This window comes from Canis lupus, chromosome 33 (genome assembly GCF_003254725.2).
Source record: "Canis lupus dingo isolate Sandy chromosome 33, ASM325472v2, whole genome shotgun sequence".
Taxonomy (NCBI): domain Eukaryota; kingdom Metazoa; phylum Chordata; class Mammalia; order Carnivora; family Canidae; genus Canis; species Canis lupus.
In genome coordinates this window covers 25,858,097-25,877,157 of record NC_064275.1, presented here as the reverse complement: position 1 = coordinate 25,877,157, position 19,061 = coordinate 25,858,097, and the positions used below count along the sequence as shown (strand labels likewise).

The following is a 19,061-nucleotide window of genomic DNA, read 5'->3' as shown; positions in this document are numbered from 1 at the left end:
TCTTCAAATAGGACATCATCCTTGGAGGAAATCTACTTTGAGCACTGTGCAGGAATCCATTTCTGAGAGAAGCCCAGGATAATGGGAACTCCTCAGCCTGCTCCTTGGAGAAGTCTCCTGCAGGAGGCAAGGTAGCCTGGGGGTGTGGAAGCCCTAAGGCCCTGACTACCTTCTTCGGATCCCAGCACTTCTACTTATAAACTATGTGACTTTTGTCAATGTTCTTCTCTCTATGCATCAGTTTCTCATTTATAAAATGGGGATAGCATTAATAGTCTCAATCATAGAAGCAAAGCCCTTAATCAAGAGGATAAAATACATCCATAATAAATATTAGCTATTGCCATCTGATTAACAAATGTATACCCATATATATGTGTATTTTTAGGAAAAGAAAAAGACCTCTTGTTCATCTGTTTCGGAGAGAGGCTGAGACGTGGATAACCAGATAATTGGCTAGTATAATTTTCTTCAGAAAATTTAAAATTTAAAAGCACATTTTGCCATGCCATATATTTCTTATAGTAGATCCAACTTACCTTGTCTCTGTCCAGAGAGAGCACCACGGAGAAAGATTATGAGGGAGAAAATAGGACTTGGTGGGACTTAATAAAAGAATGGAAAAACTGCTATGGTGGGGGCTATACTACTGAGAAAGTGATGTCTATGGAAACTAAAATAAGGTTATTTATCTGTTACACTGGAAGCAGGGTACACTTAAAAAAGTACAGTAATATCCAGAGGAAAAGAGTGTTCAGAAACATGTAGTATTATAATGACGGGGTAAATGCACCCCATATGGCAGATTTTAAGAATCAGGAGGGAGCAAGGACCAAATTAGAGGCCTGTTCAGAGGCCAGAGTTCAGAGGCTAAGTGTTGTGGAGTAAGAAACTCAGTTTTCCTAATCAGTGGTGAGGTCTCCAGAAATGGCTTCCTTACTTGCCTCTGTCAGAGATGTAGGGAACATAATCCCTATGCTGGGCTATTAGTAACCTGAGTCAGGCAGCAAAAAATTATGAAGCACCAACTGTGTATCAAGCTCTGTGTTGTGAAAAATAGCCTTATTCCATTTATTACCAGAGGTTGCCCAATCTCTGCTTCTGGCCCCTTTTCTGGCCATGGTGAGGGTGGTGGTGGTGGGGAATGTGGGTCTCTAATTTTCCATAATCAAAGCCTTCCTCCCCACCCCCATCCACACTAGGATTTTACTTACAGGGTACTTAAGGAGCAAACAAAGAAACAAAAGGCTACCTCAGAAATGGCAATAAAAAAGAGTATCAATTGACAGGGACGCCTGGGTGGCTCAGCGGTTGAGCGTCTGCCTTCGGCTCAGGGCATGATCCCCGAGTCCTGGGATCGAGTCCCACATTGGGCTCCCTGCTTCTCCCTCTGCTTGTGTTTCTCCCTCTGCTTGTGTTTCTGCCTCTCGCTCTGTGACTCTCATGAATAAATAAATAAAATATATTTAAAATTTTTTAAAAAAGAGTATCACTTGTCAGCTACTATTTCAACTGAAGAACACAGAAGATGATTTCAGACTCACGACACTCCACCCCCTGCTCCCCCAAAGATGACCCAAGAATGAGGCACAATACATATAAAATTACACAGATATTTGGAGCTTTTATCTTCCGTAAAAAGTAACACTCCAGAAATGACAGACTAGGAGATTCTTACTCTTACATCTACGACTTCTTGAAATGAAAAATTTTATTTTATTTATTTTTAAAATTTTTATTTATTTTTTAAAAGATTTTATTTATTCATGAGAGAGAGAGAGAGGCAGAGACACAGGCAGAGGGAGAAGCAGGCTCCAGGCAGCAAGCCCAATGCGGGATTTGATTCTGAGACCCCAGGATCACATCATGAGCCAAAGGCAGATGCCCAACCGCTGAGCCACCCAGGCTGTCCGGAGAGGAAAAGTTTTTTTTTTTTTTTTCGGAGATGAAAAGTTTAAAAAGATGTTTCTTCAACTGTGTCTTTTGATAGCTTGGCTCAAGACATCCTTCCTGCAGTCTTCTTACTCAATTCCTTTATCTTTCAGCTCCTGTTTGACACGTTTCAGATAATCGGGATCAGGGTAGCCATACCTGCAGAAGGAAAAAGGTCCTTAACTTCTTCACAAATGGTCTTAAAAAAATCTGTACAGTAGATTAACATGTAGTGTTGCAAACATTCAAAAACAATCCTGAAGACAGATGACTGATAATCACTTGTAAGTGTGCAGATGTAAGTGCTCTGCCTGGTAAGTGAGCCTAGCTGTCTGCCCAGGATTGGCCTTGAACAAGACTTTTTATTTTCAGCTCACGGTAAGCAGTGACTCTCCTAAAGTCTAATAACTACACTATATTTTTATGGAGGGCAACCATATTCTACAGAAGAATTTTCAAATTTGGGACATTTTTGAAAAGCTTAGGATGCATTCCCTTTTGAACACTAAAGGGTCTGAGGCATTCTATTTGGGTTTCATAAAGGGCAAGTAAAGAACAACTGGATTGCTGATGATACAACTTCCACCACTACTAACTGAGACTTTTCCTAGAGTACTATTGGCCAACTGATTTTAGGATCTCTGTGGACCATTCGGGAGGGGAGGGTAAAAGAAAGGGTGATTTTAAAAGAAGGCAAAGTAAATAATACATAAAATATTACTCAGCCACGAAAAAGGATGAAATCTTGCCATTCGCAACAACATAGATAGACCTAGAGGTTATTATGTTGGGTGAAATCAGAGAAAGACAAATACCATAGGACTTCACTTATATGTGGAATCAAAAATACAACACACACACACACACACACACACACACACACACAGAAACAGTCTCATAAATACAGAGAAGAAACTGGTGATTGCTGGGGGAAGGGGGCTAGGGATGGGGTGGGGGGTAGGCAAAAGATGGACTAGGAGGTGCAACTACCAGTTGCAAAATAAAGGACAGACGGTAACTACACTTATCATAGTCAGCACTGGGCGATGTGTAGAATTGTCAAATCAACTGTTGTACAACTGAAACTAATATAACATTGTATGTCAACTATATTTCAAAAAAATACTTTACTGTATCCAATCCCACTGCTCTACAGTCTCCTTACAGCCACCTCCTCAAACTGCCATATTTTACAACCTCTAAATCCCGCTTAGCAATCATTATGTTTCAGAAGGTTCTCACATTTGTGGCCCTCCAACACGGGACGTTTTGTGGTGGATATCATTCCATGTAATGACATCTGAGACTCCTAGTGTTCGAGACTCTCCCACTGTGAAAATCAGCTTTTGCTCAAAGGCTCTACAAAGCAGTCTCAAAACCTTATTTCCTTCTTCATTATTAGGCAAGTATGCTGTTCGTTGTACTCCAGAGTATTTCTTTCCTGGGTTTGGGTGCTCTTTCTGTGTGAAGACAAAAAAAAAAAATATCACATGAAAACACTCCCCAAGTCTGAATTTTACTATACAGATAGATGTACTCATTTGCAGATGGAGTAAATACAAAAAAAAATACCGAAGGTTTGCATATATTTGCAATAATTCCTATTTCTCTTTTTCCCTAAATTCTTGCCAGAAATACTATCCATCTTCTGACTTGCCCCATTCTAACACATAGTCACCACCCACTTCTTCTCTGCCTTAGCAGACACAAAAGATACCTAAGTTATCAGCAAACATTGGTACCTTTATTACTGTTGTTGTTGTTGTTGTTATTATTATTATTATTTAAGGCCCTTGAATATAGAAATATATATGAAAATACATTCCATGTATTTTTCCATTTATGGAAATAATTCCTCAGGAATCCAGAGACAAGAGAGTCTCTTTTCCTCTGATAATTCTAGCATCCTGGAAAGAAACCCATGTACCTCAGAAACACTTACTGTTTGTATGCCTCCTTTCATGTTATAATCAATCACAATGGAACCGCAGGATTCATAACCTGGAAGTGAGTCTTTTAGGAATGCGAAAGTCATGGTTCCCTCTGGCTGATTGCCTGTCTGGATGCCATAGGAAGTCTGGCACACGGGACAGACCGGCTTATAGGACAAGGCTTTGTCGATACAAGGGGTGCAGAATGCGTGCTTGCACTTCAAGAGCACGTGTTTGTTCCTGATGATGTCCATGCAGATGCTACATTTGTCCTCTTCCTTGTCCTCCCCTGACCCCCCAGAACTGACAGAGTGCTGGAGTGTTGGGGAAGCCATTTCTGAATCATTACTGTCAGTGTCCATGGGTGTTTCGTGGTCCTCATTCCCTTGATCTCCAGCCAACAGGGACAATTCCACTTTTTTACAGATATACTGCTTGGCCTTTGCCAGGTGACTTGGCAACCCAATCAGAGTCATGGACTCTTGATTTAGCACGAAGTGTATGTCTGGATGCATTGTTCTAAAGTCATCAGCGAACTTGGTCCCATGTAAGAGCTTTCTCTCTCTGCCCAGATGTTTCAGCGAAAGAACTTCTCTTACCAGCTGACTTGACACATGTTGATAGGCTTCGATGAAACTTCCGTAAGCATGGACAGACAGATCGAGTTCCTTGTCCTTAGGTTCAAATAGAATGCGCATTTTCTTAATGTTTCCACAAATCTCACATTGAGTGTTGTACTTTTCTTCTATCTCTTTCACCTTCTGGAGTAATTCAGCTTCTACAAGCTTATACTGAGCGGTGTCAACTTCAATCCCATTATTCAGGCATGTGAGAGCCGATATTTTCACAGGTCCCATGACAAGATTTTCAGGGTCTTTTAGGGTAAAAAAATATCTGGCAGAAGAAATGTCATCTTGTGTCCCAAGGAGAGTTAATTCCCTTCCTTTCTCCTTTATAAGGAGCTTTGTAAACCGTTGATTCAATTCCTGTTTGATCTTATTTGCCTGCTTACTGTCTTCAAAAGCAAGGCATTCCTGCTCCAGCAGTCCTGCAGTTTTCTGAAATTCACTGAAAAAAGACTCTTTAGCAGCTTCGAGGTCACCTGATTGATTGGAGGTGAAGTCTAAATTGACAGTATTCAGAGAACTCTCCCGAACTCTTATTTTTACACCAAATCTTTTCTGTATTGAGTTTATTGTATCAGGATAGATATATTGGAAGTATTCAAAGAAAGGCAAGGGAATTTCAAGATGGCTGCTTTTTTCTTCTGCCCTGGTTGTTGGTTGGGAGGGGGAAACACAGCTGTTCTGGTCCTGCTGAGGGCGCAGCTCCCTCTCCCCTGTCCAAAGGGAAGACTCATGTCTGTGCCCGCTTTCTTGGAGTTGCTCTTTCAAGAAGTGATGTATTTTTTCAATATCTCCAAAGGTGCCACACACCTTCTCAATTCCATCGTGCCCTTCCATCTTTTTGACTTCGGGGCAGATAGTGGTTATCTGTTCCCTCTGCTCTTTAGAGAACAGGTTACAATTCAGGTCAGCCATGACACAAAGAAAGATCTGAAAATTTAAAAGGAATAAATAAAATCTCTCAGATGTCAGCCCTACACTCTCCTGTCAGGACAACGCCTAAAGACCAGAGAAACCACCAGAAGGTGACTTCTTTCAAATCCTTTTTGCAGAGGTTGTAGCAGGCTGCGCCCAGAGGTTCTCAGCTCTGTCTGCACATTAGAATCACTTGGGGGAATTAAAACAAAACAAAAGGAAAGGAAACAAACCAACAAGCCAAGGCCCAGGGACATCTCCAGAGAGTCCACTGTAAATGTAGAGCCTGGGTACAAGCATGTTCAAAAAGTGATGTGGACAAAAAGCTGGGCTTCTAGAGCCCTCTGCTATCTCCACTACTGGGGAGTGGGGGGGAGGGAAGGCACTTCCGCTTTCTGGGCAAGTTGCTGTGGTTCTCACAAGAGTCTGTGAGCTTGGAAAGGAGCCATAAATCTGAAGAGGATGTTTTTCCCTATTCACTGTGTTTTCTCTTCTTCAATTCTCCTCCATTTTTTTTTCTTAAACTGAGTACCTAACCGCATGAGGTATTGCTGGGCCCTCTAAATTCTGTCCTTGAGAAGCTCAAATATAGGACAAAAACACCAGCTGAAGCTGAGAAAAGGACATGCAAATTGAATGTAATACAAAAACAAGGTTTCTCTGTTCTGTTCCCCTCAAGGATTTTGTACCTGCTACTTCCTCTGCACGTAACATCCTTGGTCCAGATCATCCTTAAGGTGTTGCCCAAATCTCGCCATTTCTCACACCTTCATCAGGGCCGCCCTGAGTCCAAGCTGTTGTCATCTCACTCCTGGCCTGCTGCAACCCTTCACCTTCTGCTTCCACTCTGGCCCCTTCCTACACTCGGCCCTCCACACAGCAGCCAAAGTGAGCCTTTAGAAACGTAAACCAGATCAGCCCACTCCCTGGCTCAAAGCCATCAGGTGAATCCCCTAAGACTGAAGTTAAAACCCAAAGTTTCTACCTTCATCCCCCAGGGATCTGACTTTCGGTTACCTCTTCGAGTTCCTCTCCTTTCACTCTCTCCCTTGCCCACTGCCTGCTAGCCACACTGGGGGTTAGAACCCATCCTGGGGCTCAGGATAGAAGCTCCTGTCTCAGGGCCTTTGTACTTGCCCTTCCCCCGGCCTCGAACATTCTTACCTCATTTAGCTAGTAGCTCCCTTACTTCATTCATGTCTCTACCCAGACATTACCTCATGTGAGAGGTTTTCCCTGATATCTTGTTTAAAATAATGGCCTGTCATTATCTGTCATCTATCCTAGCATATTCTTCTTCCTAGCACCTCTGGCAGACATTTTATATATATATATATATATTTTTTTTAATTTTATGTATTTATATATATATTTTATATATATTATATATATATTTTATTACATATATATATTTTTTCCTATTATCTGTTTCTCTCACTACAATGTAAGGTCTCTGAGAGCATGGTCTATGCTCCTGGCTGTATTCCCAGCTCCTGTGACAGTGCCTGGCACACAATAAGCAGTTGATATTGTCTCAGGACAAATGTCTCCTCCTCAGAGAAGTTGCTTCTGACTTCTGGTGAGAAGCAGCACCACCTCTTTCTCCTTCCTCACTTTGGCTCTGTCACCCTCTAAGGCAACACCCTATCATATTATCTTCTCAGTACATATCACTCACTGCCTGAAATGGTTTCATTTATTTTGTTTACTTGCTTATTGTCTTTCTATGTACCCCCCCCCCACCCAGAGGGATCTTGTCTATTATGTTCACTTCTGTGTCCCAATGCCTAAAAGAGTACCTGCCTTCTAGTAAGTCCTCAGCAAGTGGTGGTTGGATCAATAATGAAAGGAATGGCCAACGGAGGGGAAGGTACAGGGACCTATCTGTCCGCCCCATCTTTTAATCCTTACCTTTTGGAGACAGGAATCCATAGCATTAGGAATACCTTCTCCCTCTGGATGCTTCTCATCAGACCTCACCTCTTTCTGTGACTGTGTCAGCGAAGACATTCCAGAATCTACTGGATTCTCAGTGGGCTCCAGAAAAATAGTCAGAAGTTTGTTGTCAACGATAATTTGATGTTTTTCTTTCTTCAAGACTCTCTCTTTAGCTTCAATGGAGACATTATACACACACATACACACGGGTAAGACTTAAATAAACCTCTTATTCATGCATCTGTACCCTGTCCCAACAGCTTCCCAAGAAGGCCACTCCCTGCATCCTGGAATGGTGGGTTGGTGACAGGGAACTGTCAAACTCCAAAGTGGGCAGGTTATGTTTTTGTTTGTTTTTAAAGATTTTATTTATTTATTTGAGGGGGGGGGGGAGGGAGAAAGAGAGAATGCACGCATGTGCGCCCCGCATGAGCAGGGGGCAGGGAGGGAGAAGCAGACTCCCTGCTGAGCCGGGAGCAGACTTGGGGCTCTGGGTCCCAGGACCCTGAGATCACGACCTGAGGAAGGCAGACACACTTAACCGACTGAGCCACAGGGCACCTCCAGCTTACGTGTTACTGTAGAAATGAAAAGCTCATGATAAGGGTATTAAGTCCATTCTTTAAAAGTCAGGCTTCCGAAACTGTCTCCAGTTTCCCATTTCAATGATATGGAATAATACTCATTCTACAAAGTCAAACGAAAAGAGCAGGAATCAAAGATACAGCCTCAGAATTTCGCAAATGTAGGTCGATGGCCTGACATTCGTAGGAAAAAAAAGGCTGCAAAGAAATGCACCAGATCGGCTCCAGGGTGGTTTTCTTTATTCTTTTCTCTCTCTTTATTCTACAGTGAGCATATATGACTATTTGTAATTCTTGGAAAACAAATCAATGGAATAATTAAAATATGAAAGTGGAATACCTAGGGCAGCCCCGGTGGCTCAGTGGTTTAGCACCGCCTTTAGCCCAGGGCGCGATCCTGGATAGCCAGGATCGAGTCCCACATCTTCCTGCGTGGAGCCTGCTTCTCCCTCTGCCTGGGTCTCTGCCTCTCTCTCTCTCGTCTCTCTCTGTCTGTGTGTGTGTGTATGTCTCAGTAAATAAAAAAGAAATAAAGTGGAATACCTAGGGCACCCCGGGGCGGGGGGTGGGGGCGGTGCTCAGCGGTTTAGCGCCTGCCTTCAGCCCAGGGCCTGATCCTGGAGACCCCGGGGTCAAGTCCCACATAGGGCTCCCTGCATGGAGCCTGCTTCTCCCTCTGCCTGGGTCTCTGCCTACCCCCCACCCCCCATTAATAAATTAAAAAGAAATAAAGTGGAATACCTAAAAGACAGGAGTTTAGAGGTGTCTGGAGGAGGGAAAGGTGCTCTTCCCAGAGCTGAGAACTCTGAGTGCGGGTGAAGATGCTGCAAAGCATCCCCTCTAAAATGTGGTCAGCGCAGATCCCTGGCTGGGCCTCCTGGGCTCCGGCCTCCCTCTGGAGGCAGCGGGGGCCCCGGTTCGGGTCCCCAGCAGTGGGTGCCATCCTGTGTAGGTCCCCGGAGCTGGGGGGGTGGGTGGGGGGACCCCGCGGGCCCGGCCGCTCTGCACCCGCTCTGCACCCGCCGCTCACCTGCCCTTTCCAAGAACTTCACCTGGAAGGTGACCTGGTCCCCGGGGTGGGCGGGCTGCACGCTGCACTCGCCGCCGCCCGAGCTCCGGCTCTGGAAGTAGACCCCCAGCTTCCAGCGCGTCCGCGGGCCGGCCTGGGGCACCCGCACGAGCAGCGGGGACGGCGGGCGGAGGGCCATGGCTCGGGTCCGCGGCGCCCGCCGCAAAGTTTCAGTTTCGCTTCTCGGAAGTCCCTCCCCGAGCCCTGCCCGGGCGCTCCCTCCCCTCCCCCCGCCCCCCTCCTCCCTGGGGCGCCCTTCCCGGCGAGCAGGTAGGTCGGCTCGGGGTCCGCAGGTGGGGGGACGGCCCGCAGGTGAGGCCCCCGAGCTCCTCCGCTCGTGCCTCGTTACTGTCACCTGCGGCGGCCGGGACTCCCTCGAATTCCCGGGGAAAACCTACCTGCGTGTCTCCTGACATTTGAATCCGTTCACCTGCGTTAGGACGGGGCGCCAGGTACCTCCCTCGGGCCCCGCAGCGGTGATGGGGCTCGGGGCTCCCACCCGGGTGCCAGGGGGCGAAGATGAGCGCAGAGGCCCTGCTGGTGAAGGCAGGCGGACTTGAGTGAGTAAGGAAGCAAAGTCTCTTAAGGCCTCCAAGAGTAAGTTTGAAGCAGAAACTTTTTTTTTTAGGATTTATTTACTTACTTATTTATTTACTTATTTATTTATTTGTTTGTTTGTTTGTTTATGAGAGACCCAGAGAGAGAGGCAGAGGCACAGGCAGAGGGGGAAGCAGGCTCCCTGTGGGTGGCCCCATGTGGGACTCGATCCCAGGACCCTGGGGTCACGCCCCGAGCCCAGGGCAGACAGCTCAATCACTGAGCCATCCAGCCGTCCCTGAAGCAGAATCTTAAAAAGACTGAGAGGTGGGGAGCATCTGAGGCACTAGAACCCCTGAGACCCAAAGCGCATTGGGATCCGCCTTGGAGAAGATGAATTGGGACGGGGGAAGGGTCTAGACCAGTGCTGACCAATATAGATAGAGTGGGAGGTATAGGTGCAATTTCAAGTGTTTTAGAAGCCACGGTTTAGAAAGGATATGCCCATTGATCAGTTAACACCTGCAGGAAGTGGCCTATGCACGAAGTTGTTCTGCACCCCCCCCTTTTTTTTTAATTTTTATTTATTTATGATAGTCACAGAGAGAGAGAGAGAGAGGCAGAGACATAGGCAGAGGGAGAAGCAGGCTCCATGCACCGGGAGCCCGATGTGGGATTCGATCCCGGGTTTCCAGGATCGCGCCCTGGGCCAAAGGCAGGCGCCAAACCGCTGCGCCACCCAGGGATCCCCTGCACCCCCTTTTTATTACAACAGCAGAACATTGGAAACGCCTTAAATGTCCCTAAGTAGGGAGACCTAGAGGTTTAATAGCTTATCGGGCATCTATATAATGGAATGCAAAGAGCATTAAAACGAATGAAGAAGCTCTTGAGGTGCAAACCCGGAAAGATCTCTAGGATACATGACATGAAAAGGGTGAGATGCAGAAGAGTGTGTAGACGATGCTACTGTGTGGGGGAAATGCCTCTGGAAGGATACAGGAGGAGCTATTGACACTGATTAGTTCTGGGAAGGAAACGTGGTGAGGTGGGTAGGAGGGAGCCTTTCACATTCTTTTAAATTTGAACCAGTAAATATTATACCTATTCAAACAGTAAAATGTAAAATTGAATATATTTCAATCCTTTAGAAGAATGTATTGCCTCAAGGCAAGAGGCTCTGAAGCTCTGAAATGAAATGGTGTCAGTAGGAAAGGAGGGTAGGGGCATATGTGAAAGTGATTTAGGGGTGCCTGAGTGGCTCAGTCAGTTAAGTGTTCAACTCTTGGTCTTAGCTCAGGTCTTTTTTTTTTAATTTTTAATTTAATTAATGTATTAGAGAGAGTACGTATGTGAGAGAGAGCACAGAGGGAGAAGGAAGAGGGAGTAGCAGATTCCTCACCGAGCAGAGAGCCCGATGCAGGGCTCGATTCCAGGACCTTGAGATCATGACATGAGCTGAGAGCAGATGCTTAACCAACGGAGCCACCCAGGCACCCCTTTTAAAAAATTTTTAAAAAATACTTTATTACTTTATTTATTCACGAGACACAGAGAGAGAGAGAGAGAGAGAGAGAGAGAGGCAGAGACACAGGCAGAGGGAGAAGCAGGCTCCCTACAGGAAGCCCAATGTGGGACTTGATCCTGGGACTCCAGGATCACTCCCTGAGCCAAAGGCAGATGCTCAACTGCTGAGCCACCCAGGTGTCCCTTAAAAAATTTTTTTTAAAGATTTTATTTATTTATTTGAGAGAGAGAGAATCTCAAGTAGACTCTGCACTGCCCATAGAGCCCAATGCAGGGCTTGATCTCACAACCCTGAGATCATGACCTTAGCCAAAACCAAGGGTCATATGCTTAGCTAACTGAGCCACCCAGGTACCCCTCAGCTCAGGCTTTGATCTCAGGGTCATGAGTTCAAGTCCTGCATTGGGTTGCACACTGGGCATGGAGCTACTAAAAAAAAAAAGAACAGAAAAAAGAAAGTGATTTAGTTGGTCAGGACCCAATGATGTGGGTTGGATATGGCACAAGGGAGAAGATTCTAGATTTCTGACTTCAGTGGGTAACTGGTCTATCGGTTTACTAAACTGTGGTATCCAGGAGATAAAGTGTGGATTTTGGAGGAGTTGGTGAGAGTAGAGAGTTAGGGAGTGGAGATAGATTATGGGTCCAGTTTTGCAGAGTCTATGTGCAAGGGGACTGTGGGACATCCAGATGGAGTTGAAAATTGGGGATCAGGGAATCCCTGGGTGGCTCAGCGGTTTAGCGCCATCTTCAGCCCAGGGTGTGATCCTGGAGACCCGGGATGGAGTCCCACCTTGGGCTCCCTGCATGGAGCCTGCTTCTCCCTCTGCCTATGTCTCTGCCTCTCTCTCTCTCTGTGTCTCTCATAAATATATAAATAAAATATTTAAAAAAAAAAAAAAGAAACTTGGGGATCAGGAGAAGTATAGCCTAAGGATAGTTTGGGAATCATATTTGCAGCTGGTGAGCTGGAGCTTTGAGGATGGATGAGATCACCCTCGGAGGGTGGGCCAAATAAGCAGAGAAGTACTTTTCAGACAGAGTCTTGGGGCAATCGATTAAGGAGTAAACCATGGAGGTGAATCCAGGGAAAGGGTTAAAGGCAAGGTGAGAACCCACGGGAGGGGCATAGTGGAAGCCAAGAAGGTAGGAATCGAAGAAGGAAATGTTGTAGAAAGCAGTCAAGTAAAGGTTAGGACAGAAGATAGACTGCTAGGATTAACCCCATGGAGGAGTGGGGTGAGACAAGGGGCCAGACCACCGTGTGCTGAGCGTGAGGAGAGTCAATCCTTCATGCTACCCACGGACAGAAAGAATCAGAGCCGGTGATGGAAAATTGGGAAGGTGTTTGTTCTTATTTCTGTTGTTTTTAACGCAAAAGAGACTGGGGTGTCTGGGTGGCTCAGTCAGGTTAAGTGTCCAACTCCTGATTTCGGCTCAGGTCATGATCTCAGGGTCATAATCTCAGGAGCTGGAGACCCAGGTGGGGCGCCCAGCTGAGCATGGCCCCTGCTTAAGATTCTCTCTCTCCCTCTTCCTATGCCCCTTTCTCTTCCTATGCCTATGCTTGCTTTCTCTCCCCCTGCACCCAAAAAAGAGAAAAAATGGAAAGAGACTGAATGGGGCAACATGCTCTTTCTTTCTTATTTCTTTGGGGTTAAATGAATGCCGCCCCCACGGCCAAGTCTATCTTAGGTCTTCAAGGAACATCCCTAGGTCTGAAGGAAAAAACAAATGCCATAACCTCTGAAGCAAAGCCCCGGAAGACCCCAGCGAAGCGACACAAAAGTCATCCTTCCTTTGTGAAAACAGGAGTGCCCTCTGGTGGCAAAAATGTATCCCGTCCTTGCATTTTAGGATTCTGTCGGATTGCTGCTTTTCCTGACCTGTAAGAATAATAGTGCTCTGCTGCTGTAGATAGAGCAAAGCTTTTTATTTTTTTCCTTTTTCCTTTAAAAGATTTATTTATTTGGGATGCCCGGGTGGCTCAGCGGTTGAGCCTCTGCCTTCGGCTCAGGGTGTGATCCCAGGGTCTGGGATCGAGTCCCACCTCAGGCTCCTTATGGGGAGGCTGCTTCTCCCTCTGCCTGTGTCTCTGCCTTTCTGTCTCTCTCTCTCTCTCATGAATAAATAAATAAAATCTAAAAAAAATTTAAAAAAATAAAAAAGATTTATTTATTTGAGAGAGAGAGAATGAGCAAGGGGGAGGAGCAGAGGGAGAAGGAGAAGCAGACTCCCCGCTGAGCAGGGAGGCTTATGTGGGGCTCCCAGGACCTCGAGGTCATGACCTGAGCCCAAGGCAGCCGCCTAACCGACTGAGCCACCCAGGCGCCCCCCAGAAGTTTTCTACAGCAAAGGCATTAGAAACCATTTCAGAGGGCTCAAGGCAGCTGTGTGGGCAACAAAGGAAGGTAACTGTGTGTTTAAGCATTTTCATCAGCATTCTCCTAAAAATTCAATCTTTAATTCCTCCCTGTTAGATGGATAATCTTAAGATATGTTTTCACAGAGTTTCTGATTTTTTTCCAGATATTCTCCTTTATAATTTGATCAAGGATATTTATCACAAACTCGGTGACACACACCTTCCACTGGCATGAGCACAGTTCCCTCTTTCTTCAAATAATATCCTCCAGGGACTTCACTCACTCTTAAGGCCAGTTTTCCCTCTTTTTTTTTTCCTTTTTTTTTTTTTTGAATGCTGTGCTCAGATACCTCTTGGTATCATCCTCCTCTTCTAGATAATGCCAAAGCTCGCTCGGTCTGCCAAGGCATGGGTTTGCCCTCACCTCCTCCACAAAGCTTTCCCTGCTGTAGTTCAGGGAACTAGTTCTCTGAACTGTCCTTACGGTTTCCTTCTCTGAACTGCCCTTACAGTTTCAACTAGAACCTCTCTGTAAGGATGGAAGGTGAACGGCAACAATAGCAGCAAAAACAATGTGTGCATCTTCACCAACGAAATTATAAACGACTCAAGAGGGGCACCTGGGTGCCTTTGGCTCAGGGCGTGATCCTGGGGTTTCGGGATCGAGTCCCACATCGGGCTCCCCAGGGAACCTGCTTCTCCCTCTGCTATGTCTCTGCCTCTCTCTGTCTCTCATGGATAAATAAATAAATAAATCTTAAAAAAAAAAACTCACAAAAACGACTTAAGGTCAGAAATCATGTTTACTCTTCGTTCAGTGTATTCTTACCAAATTCCCTAAGACACTAGTCAGTGCTTACTGCAACCTTTCTCTTCATTCCTAGAAGCGGGCAACCAGATCTGGGCATAACAGCTTATATCTGGAAACGCAGAATAGAGTACAAACCTTTGAAGACTCCAGGAGCCTGGAGGATGGACTTTTCCCAGGTAAAAAACGTAAGTACATATAAATGATGAACCTTGATCAGCACACAAGAGTTCTTCCTATAACAGCTAGAAACCTGAGGTCTTTAGTTTTACTTGGAATTCTTCTTTGGGTTTAATAGCCCAGTGAAAGCTTTCATCTTGCACCACGTGAGGGATGGGGAATTAAGAATTTGCTAATGTAAGCAACAGAGCCAACATGAGGATGGGTGATTTTTTTTTTTTTTTAATGTCACTTCAGTGTCATTTTGATTCTGTCTACTCATTCCACAATCTGCCTTCGCAGGATGAGGGGAGGAGGATGGAGGAGGAAGCGGAGAAAAAGGCACCTCATTTGTTTAAACTGAATATTCCATGTTTGGGCTTGTGTCATGAGATAAGCAATTGAAAGTAGGTCCTTACTGGTGGATGGGGAGGCGTAACTGATGAGGTTCGTGTTCCCATGTGTCCTGTTCTGTCTGGAGAAACCCCACAAGCCTTTGGAGATTTGAGGGAGTTGGGGATCATTTTGGTCTGTGACCTTTGGGCCTTGAAAAGCAAGTGTAAATGTTCCACTCTTCACCTCATCCCAAATTAGAAGTGCACTGGCCTCCAGGTCAGGGTTTGCTGGGACTTGTAGTATTTCAAGTATGTCAGGTACAAAGATTAAACAAACGAACACGTATTCCCCTTCCCCTTCAAACCTCATAGTTTTTTGTGGGGTTTTTGTTGCTTTGTGTTTATTAGGCTGTGTTTGTCATCAGTAGTCTCCAGTCTGTTGAGTTGCGGTTTTTTTTTAAGACCACTTTTATTTATTGCAGGGTTCCAGAGCAGCAGCTTCCAATGAGAAATCAGGTAGGATCACCTCATTTTTGTTTCAGAGGATCTCTGATCAGATCTTTCCACTGTGGAGAAAGGGGAATGTAGAAGCAAAATGTCTCCCCCCCCTCCCCAGGTGCTCAGGTGTGTGATTGCAGGACACTGTGGCCACCCAGCACATGCTTCGCCAGGGAGACTGCTTCAGGGGCAGTGTGACACCAAGAGACATGTTCTCTTAGCCCTCCCATTGATCCTTGCCTTTGCCCACAAGATGTGAGAATCTTCCAACTTTGGCCCTAGAGCTGATGTTATTGGCCAAGTGACCTACTGATTGTCCCTTTGTTTAACAAGGGTTGTTTGAGCCAAATGGAACCTGCCTAATCATAGGAGTGGCCAACTTGCGATTTTCAACCAAAGCACAGGCCAACTGGATTTGTCTATTCATGTGCTGCTTCTTTTATTTTTTTAATTTTAAATTTTTATTTTTTTAAGTTTTTATTTATTTATTTGACAGAGGAAGGGACAGAGAGAGAGAACACAAGGTGGGGAGCGTCAGGCAGAGGGAGAGGACGAGACAGGCCCCCATTGAGCAGGGAGTCCTATGTGGGTTCCATCCCAGGACCCTGAGATCATGACCTGAGCCGAAGGCAGATTCATAACAGACTAAGCCACCCAGGCCCCCATGTGCTGCTTCTTTTAGGTCTTTAAGGCCACCAGAGATCTTTCTAAGTGGCTCAGATCAGAAATGGAAGTTGAAGTAAAATGTAATTAATTACCCCATTTTATCTATCTTAGGACCCATATTTCTTCCCATCCCTGAAATAGGGCTACTCCCTATCAGTCACTAAAGTGCCATGGTTTAATTGGCATCATTTCCCCTCTCTCAGTGGCATATAATAATGATGCCTTAGGTTCCAGGAAATACAGTGTCACAGGTGGGGTTCTCCAGGAAGCAGAAACTGACATGGAGTTAGAGGTACGCGGGAATTATTATGAAAGGAAAAGAGAAACCAGATTGGGTGGGTGGAGTCATCAGACGATAATGAACACCTGACAAAGCTCTGCCCGTTGCAGGAACCCCACATTGTGCATAAATGGCCTTGCTCAGCCATTGATGGGTGCCACCCTGAGGATAGTGTGGACCTTGGCTGGAAAGCTGAAATGGACCCTGATTGGCTAGCAGCTAGAAGCTGTTGCCTAGCCAAATTGCCCCTTTATAACTGCATTGAGCGTGGGGTGGAGCGTGTGTGTGTGTGGGGGGGTGTCTGAGCAGCACCTCTTTTTGTCTGCCACCTACAATAAATATAACTTTCAGCTGGTTTTAATTCCACCAGAATTGTGCCATGAAACTAGAGTATGATGAAGGATTATTTACTGTGGCACTATCAGTGCTCCACACACATGCTGGACCCGGCCCCCCACAGGAGCATCCTCAACCAGTGACTCAAGGCAGTGGGATAATTTTCCCCCTCCACTAGTGGTGTAACTGTGAGACACGTGAGCTGCACTGCCCCCTAGTGGAGTTCAGCTTCCTTTGCTCCATAACACACTCCTTTCCTTCCTAGTCCTGTCTTACTTTCCCACTCCACCGTGGTCATTGGCACCCACCCCTGGTGTTTTCTAGAATCACCTCCCAAGTAAACTTGCATTCAAATCGTCACCTCAGAGTCTGCTTTTTAAAGAACCCCAAACTGAGACACTGACCAAAGCAAACAAGTTATGAATAAAAGAAAGCCTCCATACATGTTTGACTCATAATTCCGTCATTTCCAATGCATGGGCCTTAAGTATGGATGCTCTCAGAGTCATCATTTTTACACAAATTTTTAAAATCTCAAGAGTCCCCATACACATAGTTTTCTCACCACCATCTCTGTAACATAGCAGCTACCATTTATTGAGTGCTCACTGTGTGCCAGGCACAGAATTAGGCACTTCACAGGTGACCTACCACGAAAAACTCTTGTATATCCTTAGTCTAATTACATGTCTGGTTGAAAAAGAGCATCAGAAGGGGATGAGAGGAAGCTCATCTCACTTTTTGCACATGGGAAACTCAGTTTCCTGATGTGAAGTGGAATTACATCCTTTTCAAAGGAACACTTTGCTCATTTCTTTCTTTCTTTCTTTTTTTAAATCTTCTCTCCTGTTACAGAAACTGCCACTCTTGAAGAAGGCCACAGTTGGCAAACTCCCATTAATCACAGTCATTTCACAATTTTAAAAAATAATGAGAGTCAGCTGTGTGAAGTCCTTCAGAATAAATTTGATTGTGTCTGTACCCTGGTCTTGCCATCCCCTTCCGGGACCTTCCGTGGACCTCAGCAAGTCTTCAGAGAAATGCTCATTCCTGGGCTGGAGCTATCTGTTTGGTGGGATGACCTCACCAGGCACGCTGTTGATGTTGTGGTGAATGCAGCCAATGGAGACCTTATTCATGCAGGAGGGCTGGCCCGGGCCCTGGTGAATGCTGGCGGCCCTGAAATCCAAGAGGAGAGCAGAAGATTCATTTCCCAATTTGGGAAAATACCAACTGGTAAGATAGCTATCACAAATGCAGGGAGACTTCCCTGCAGATTCATTATTCATGCAGTTGGGCCTCAGTGGACAGCGACAGATTGTGATGCATGTATCTATAAGCTGCAGGAGGCCATTGTAAATATTCTGGATTATGCCACCTTTGCCTCTCCGTACATTAAGACACTAGCAATTCCAGCCCTTAGCTCTGGGATTTTCCAGTTTCCTCTGGACTTGTGCACACAGACCATTGTGAAAACTATCTATTTGTATTACCAAGGGAAGCAACTGGACAGTAATTTGAAAGAAATTCACCTGGTAAGCAATGAGCACCCTACTGTTGTTGCCTTTAAAAATGCTTTGGAAGGAACCCTAAGGCTGAACAAACTGGGATCCTGGATGAGTCAAGAAGCCACCTCTCCTTTTGAGACGCTAACTGTGAATGATGTGACTCTCCAGATTGTCCAGGGCTACATTGAATTGCAGGAGGTAAGTCTTTGTTCTCTCATACTGCCAAAGGAGATCCCTGAACTGCTTACCACCTACCAAATATTTTTTAAATGTGTACCATTTCAGATGCTATTTAGAAAGCATCTTGTTAGAGCCAAGAGTATGGACTTCGGAGACAGACCATCTGGATTCGAATGCTAGCTTTGTCGTGTGCTAACTGGGTGATCTGAATCGAGTTATCTTTTGGACCTTGGTCTCCTCATCTATAAAATGAGAATAATTGTAGCACTTATATCAAAGAGCTGGAATCAATACACATAAAATACTTAGAATAGAGCTCGGCACGTGATAACTATTTATGATTATTATTGATATTTATTCTTAGGCACTATGAGGAAGTAAGACACTCTTTGATTCCAAGGAACTTAACATCTATGATACTCTTTATATATAAGAAGAAATTCTCCATTTGAAAAATCTCATTGGGGAAACAACCCATCTGAACGTTTCTAAAGCAACCTATCAATAGTCAACAACAACAAAAAAGTCTTTTTAAAAAATTTTATTTATTTATTCGAGAGAGAGAGAGAGAGAGGCAGAGACACAGGCAGAGGGAGAAGGAGGCTCCATGCAGGGAGCCTGATGTAGGACTCGATCCCAGGTCTCCGGGATCATGCCCTGGGCTGAAGGTGGCGCTAAGCCGCTGAGCCACCCGGGCTGCCCACAAAAAAAGTCTTAATACAAAATGAATTCACAATATCTAAGAGTATGTACATTTGTGACAAGAGGGTGGTGCCGTGGACCTAGAAAGATTAGTTCAGAAGATAAGAGTTTTGAATCTGATCTCAAGTTATGATGGGTATGAACTGGCAGGAGTCACGGCCTGGG

General features: G+C 45.3%; 2 protein-coding genes across 9 annotated transcripts in view; one reads left to right on the top strand and one right to left on the bottom strand.

Moving 5' to 3' along the window:
- Positions 1–1,693: 1,693 nt before the first annotated feature.
- Positions 1,694–9,534, bottom strand: DTX3L (deltex E3 ubiquitin ligase 3L). 4 transcript variants are annotated; one of them, XM_025475363.3, is made up of 5 exons: positions 9,394–9,534; positions 7,316–7,515; positions 3,875–5,419; positions 3,175–3,392; positions 1,694–2,091 (listed from the first exon to the last, which is right to left on the bottom strand). In XM_025475363.3, exons 2-5 carry the CDS (start codon positions 7,412–7,414, stop codon positions 2,022–2,024), a joined length of 1,932 nt encoding a protein of 643 aa, XP_025331148.3. In that variant the 5' UTR covers positions 7,415–7,515; positions 9,394–9,534; the 3' UTR covers positions 1,694–2,021. The 4 variants fall into 4 exon arrangements, with proteins under 4 accessions (XP_025331148.3, XP_025331139.3, XP_048961296.1 ...); XM_025475354.3 differs by lacking the exon at positions 9,394–9,534 and adding an exon at positions 8,957–9,156; XM_049105339.1 differs by lacking the exon at positions 9,394–9,534 and adding an exon at positions 8,957–9,156 and having other exon boundaries at positions 7,385–7,515.
- Positions 9,176–19,061, top strand: part of PARP9 (poly(ADP-ribose) polymerase family member 9) — a 33,562-nt gene continuing 23,676 nt past the window's right edge. The window contains exons 1-4 of one of the 5 annotated variants that reach the window (XM_049105338.1): positions 9,176–9,265; positions 14,309–14,411; positions 15,209–15,242; positions 17,362–18,212. In XM_049105338.1, the coding sequence (XP_048961295.1) occupies positions 14,397–14,411; positions 15,209–15,242; positions 17,362–18,212 (900 nt within the window). In that variant the 5' untranslated portion in view covers positions 9,176–9,265; positions 14,309–14,396. Of the gene's footprint in view, positions 9,266–9,450; positions 9,593–14,308; positions 14,421–14,694; positions 14,799–15,208; positions 15,243–17,361; positions 18,213–19,061 lie in introns of those variants that run through there. The other 4 variants (XM_049105336.1, XM_049105337.1, XM_025475313.3 and 1 more) reach the window with 4 other exon arrangements.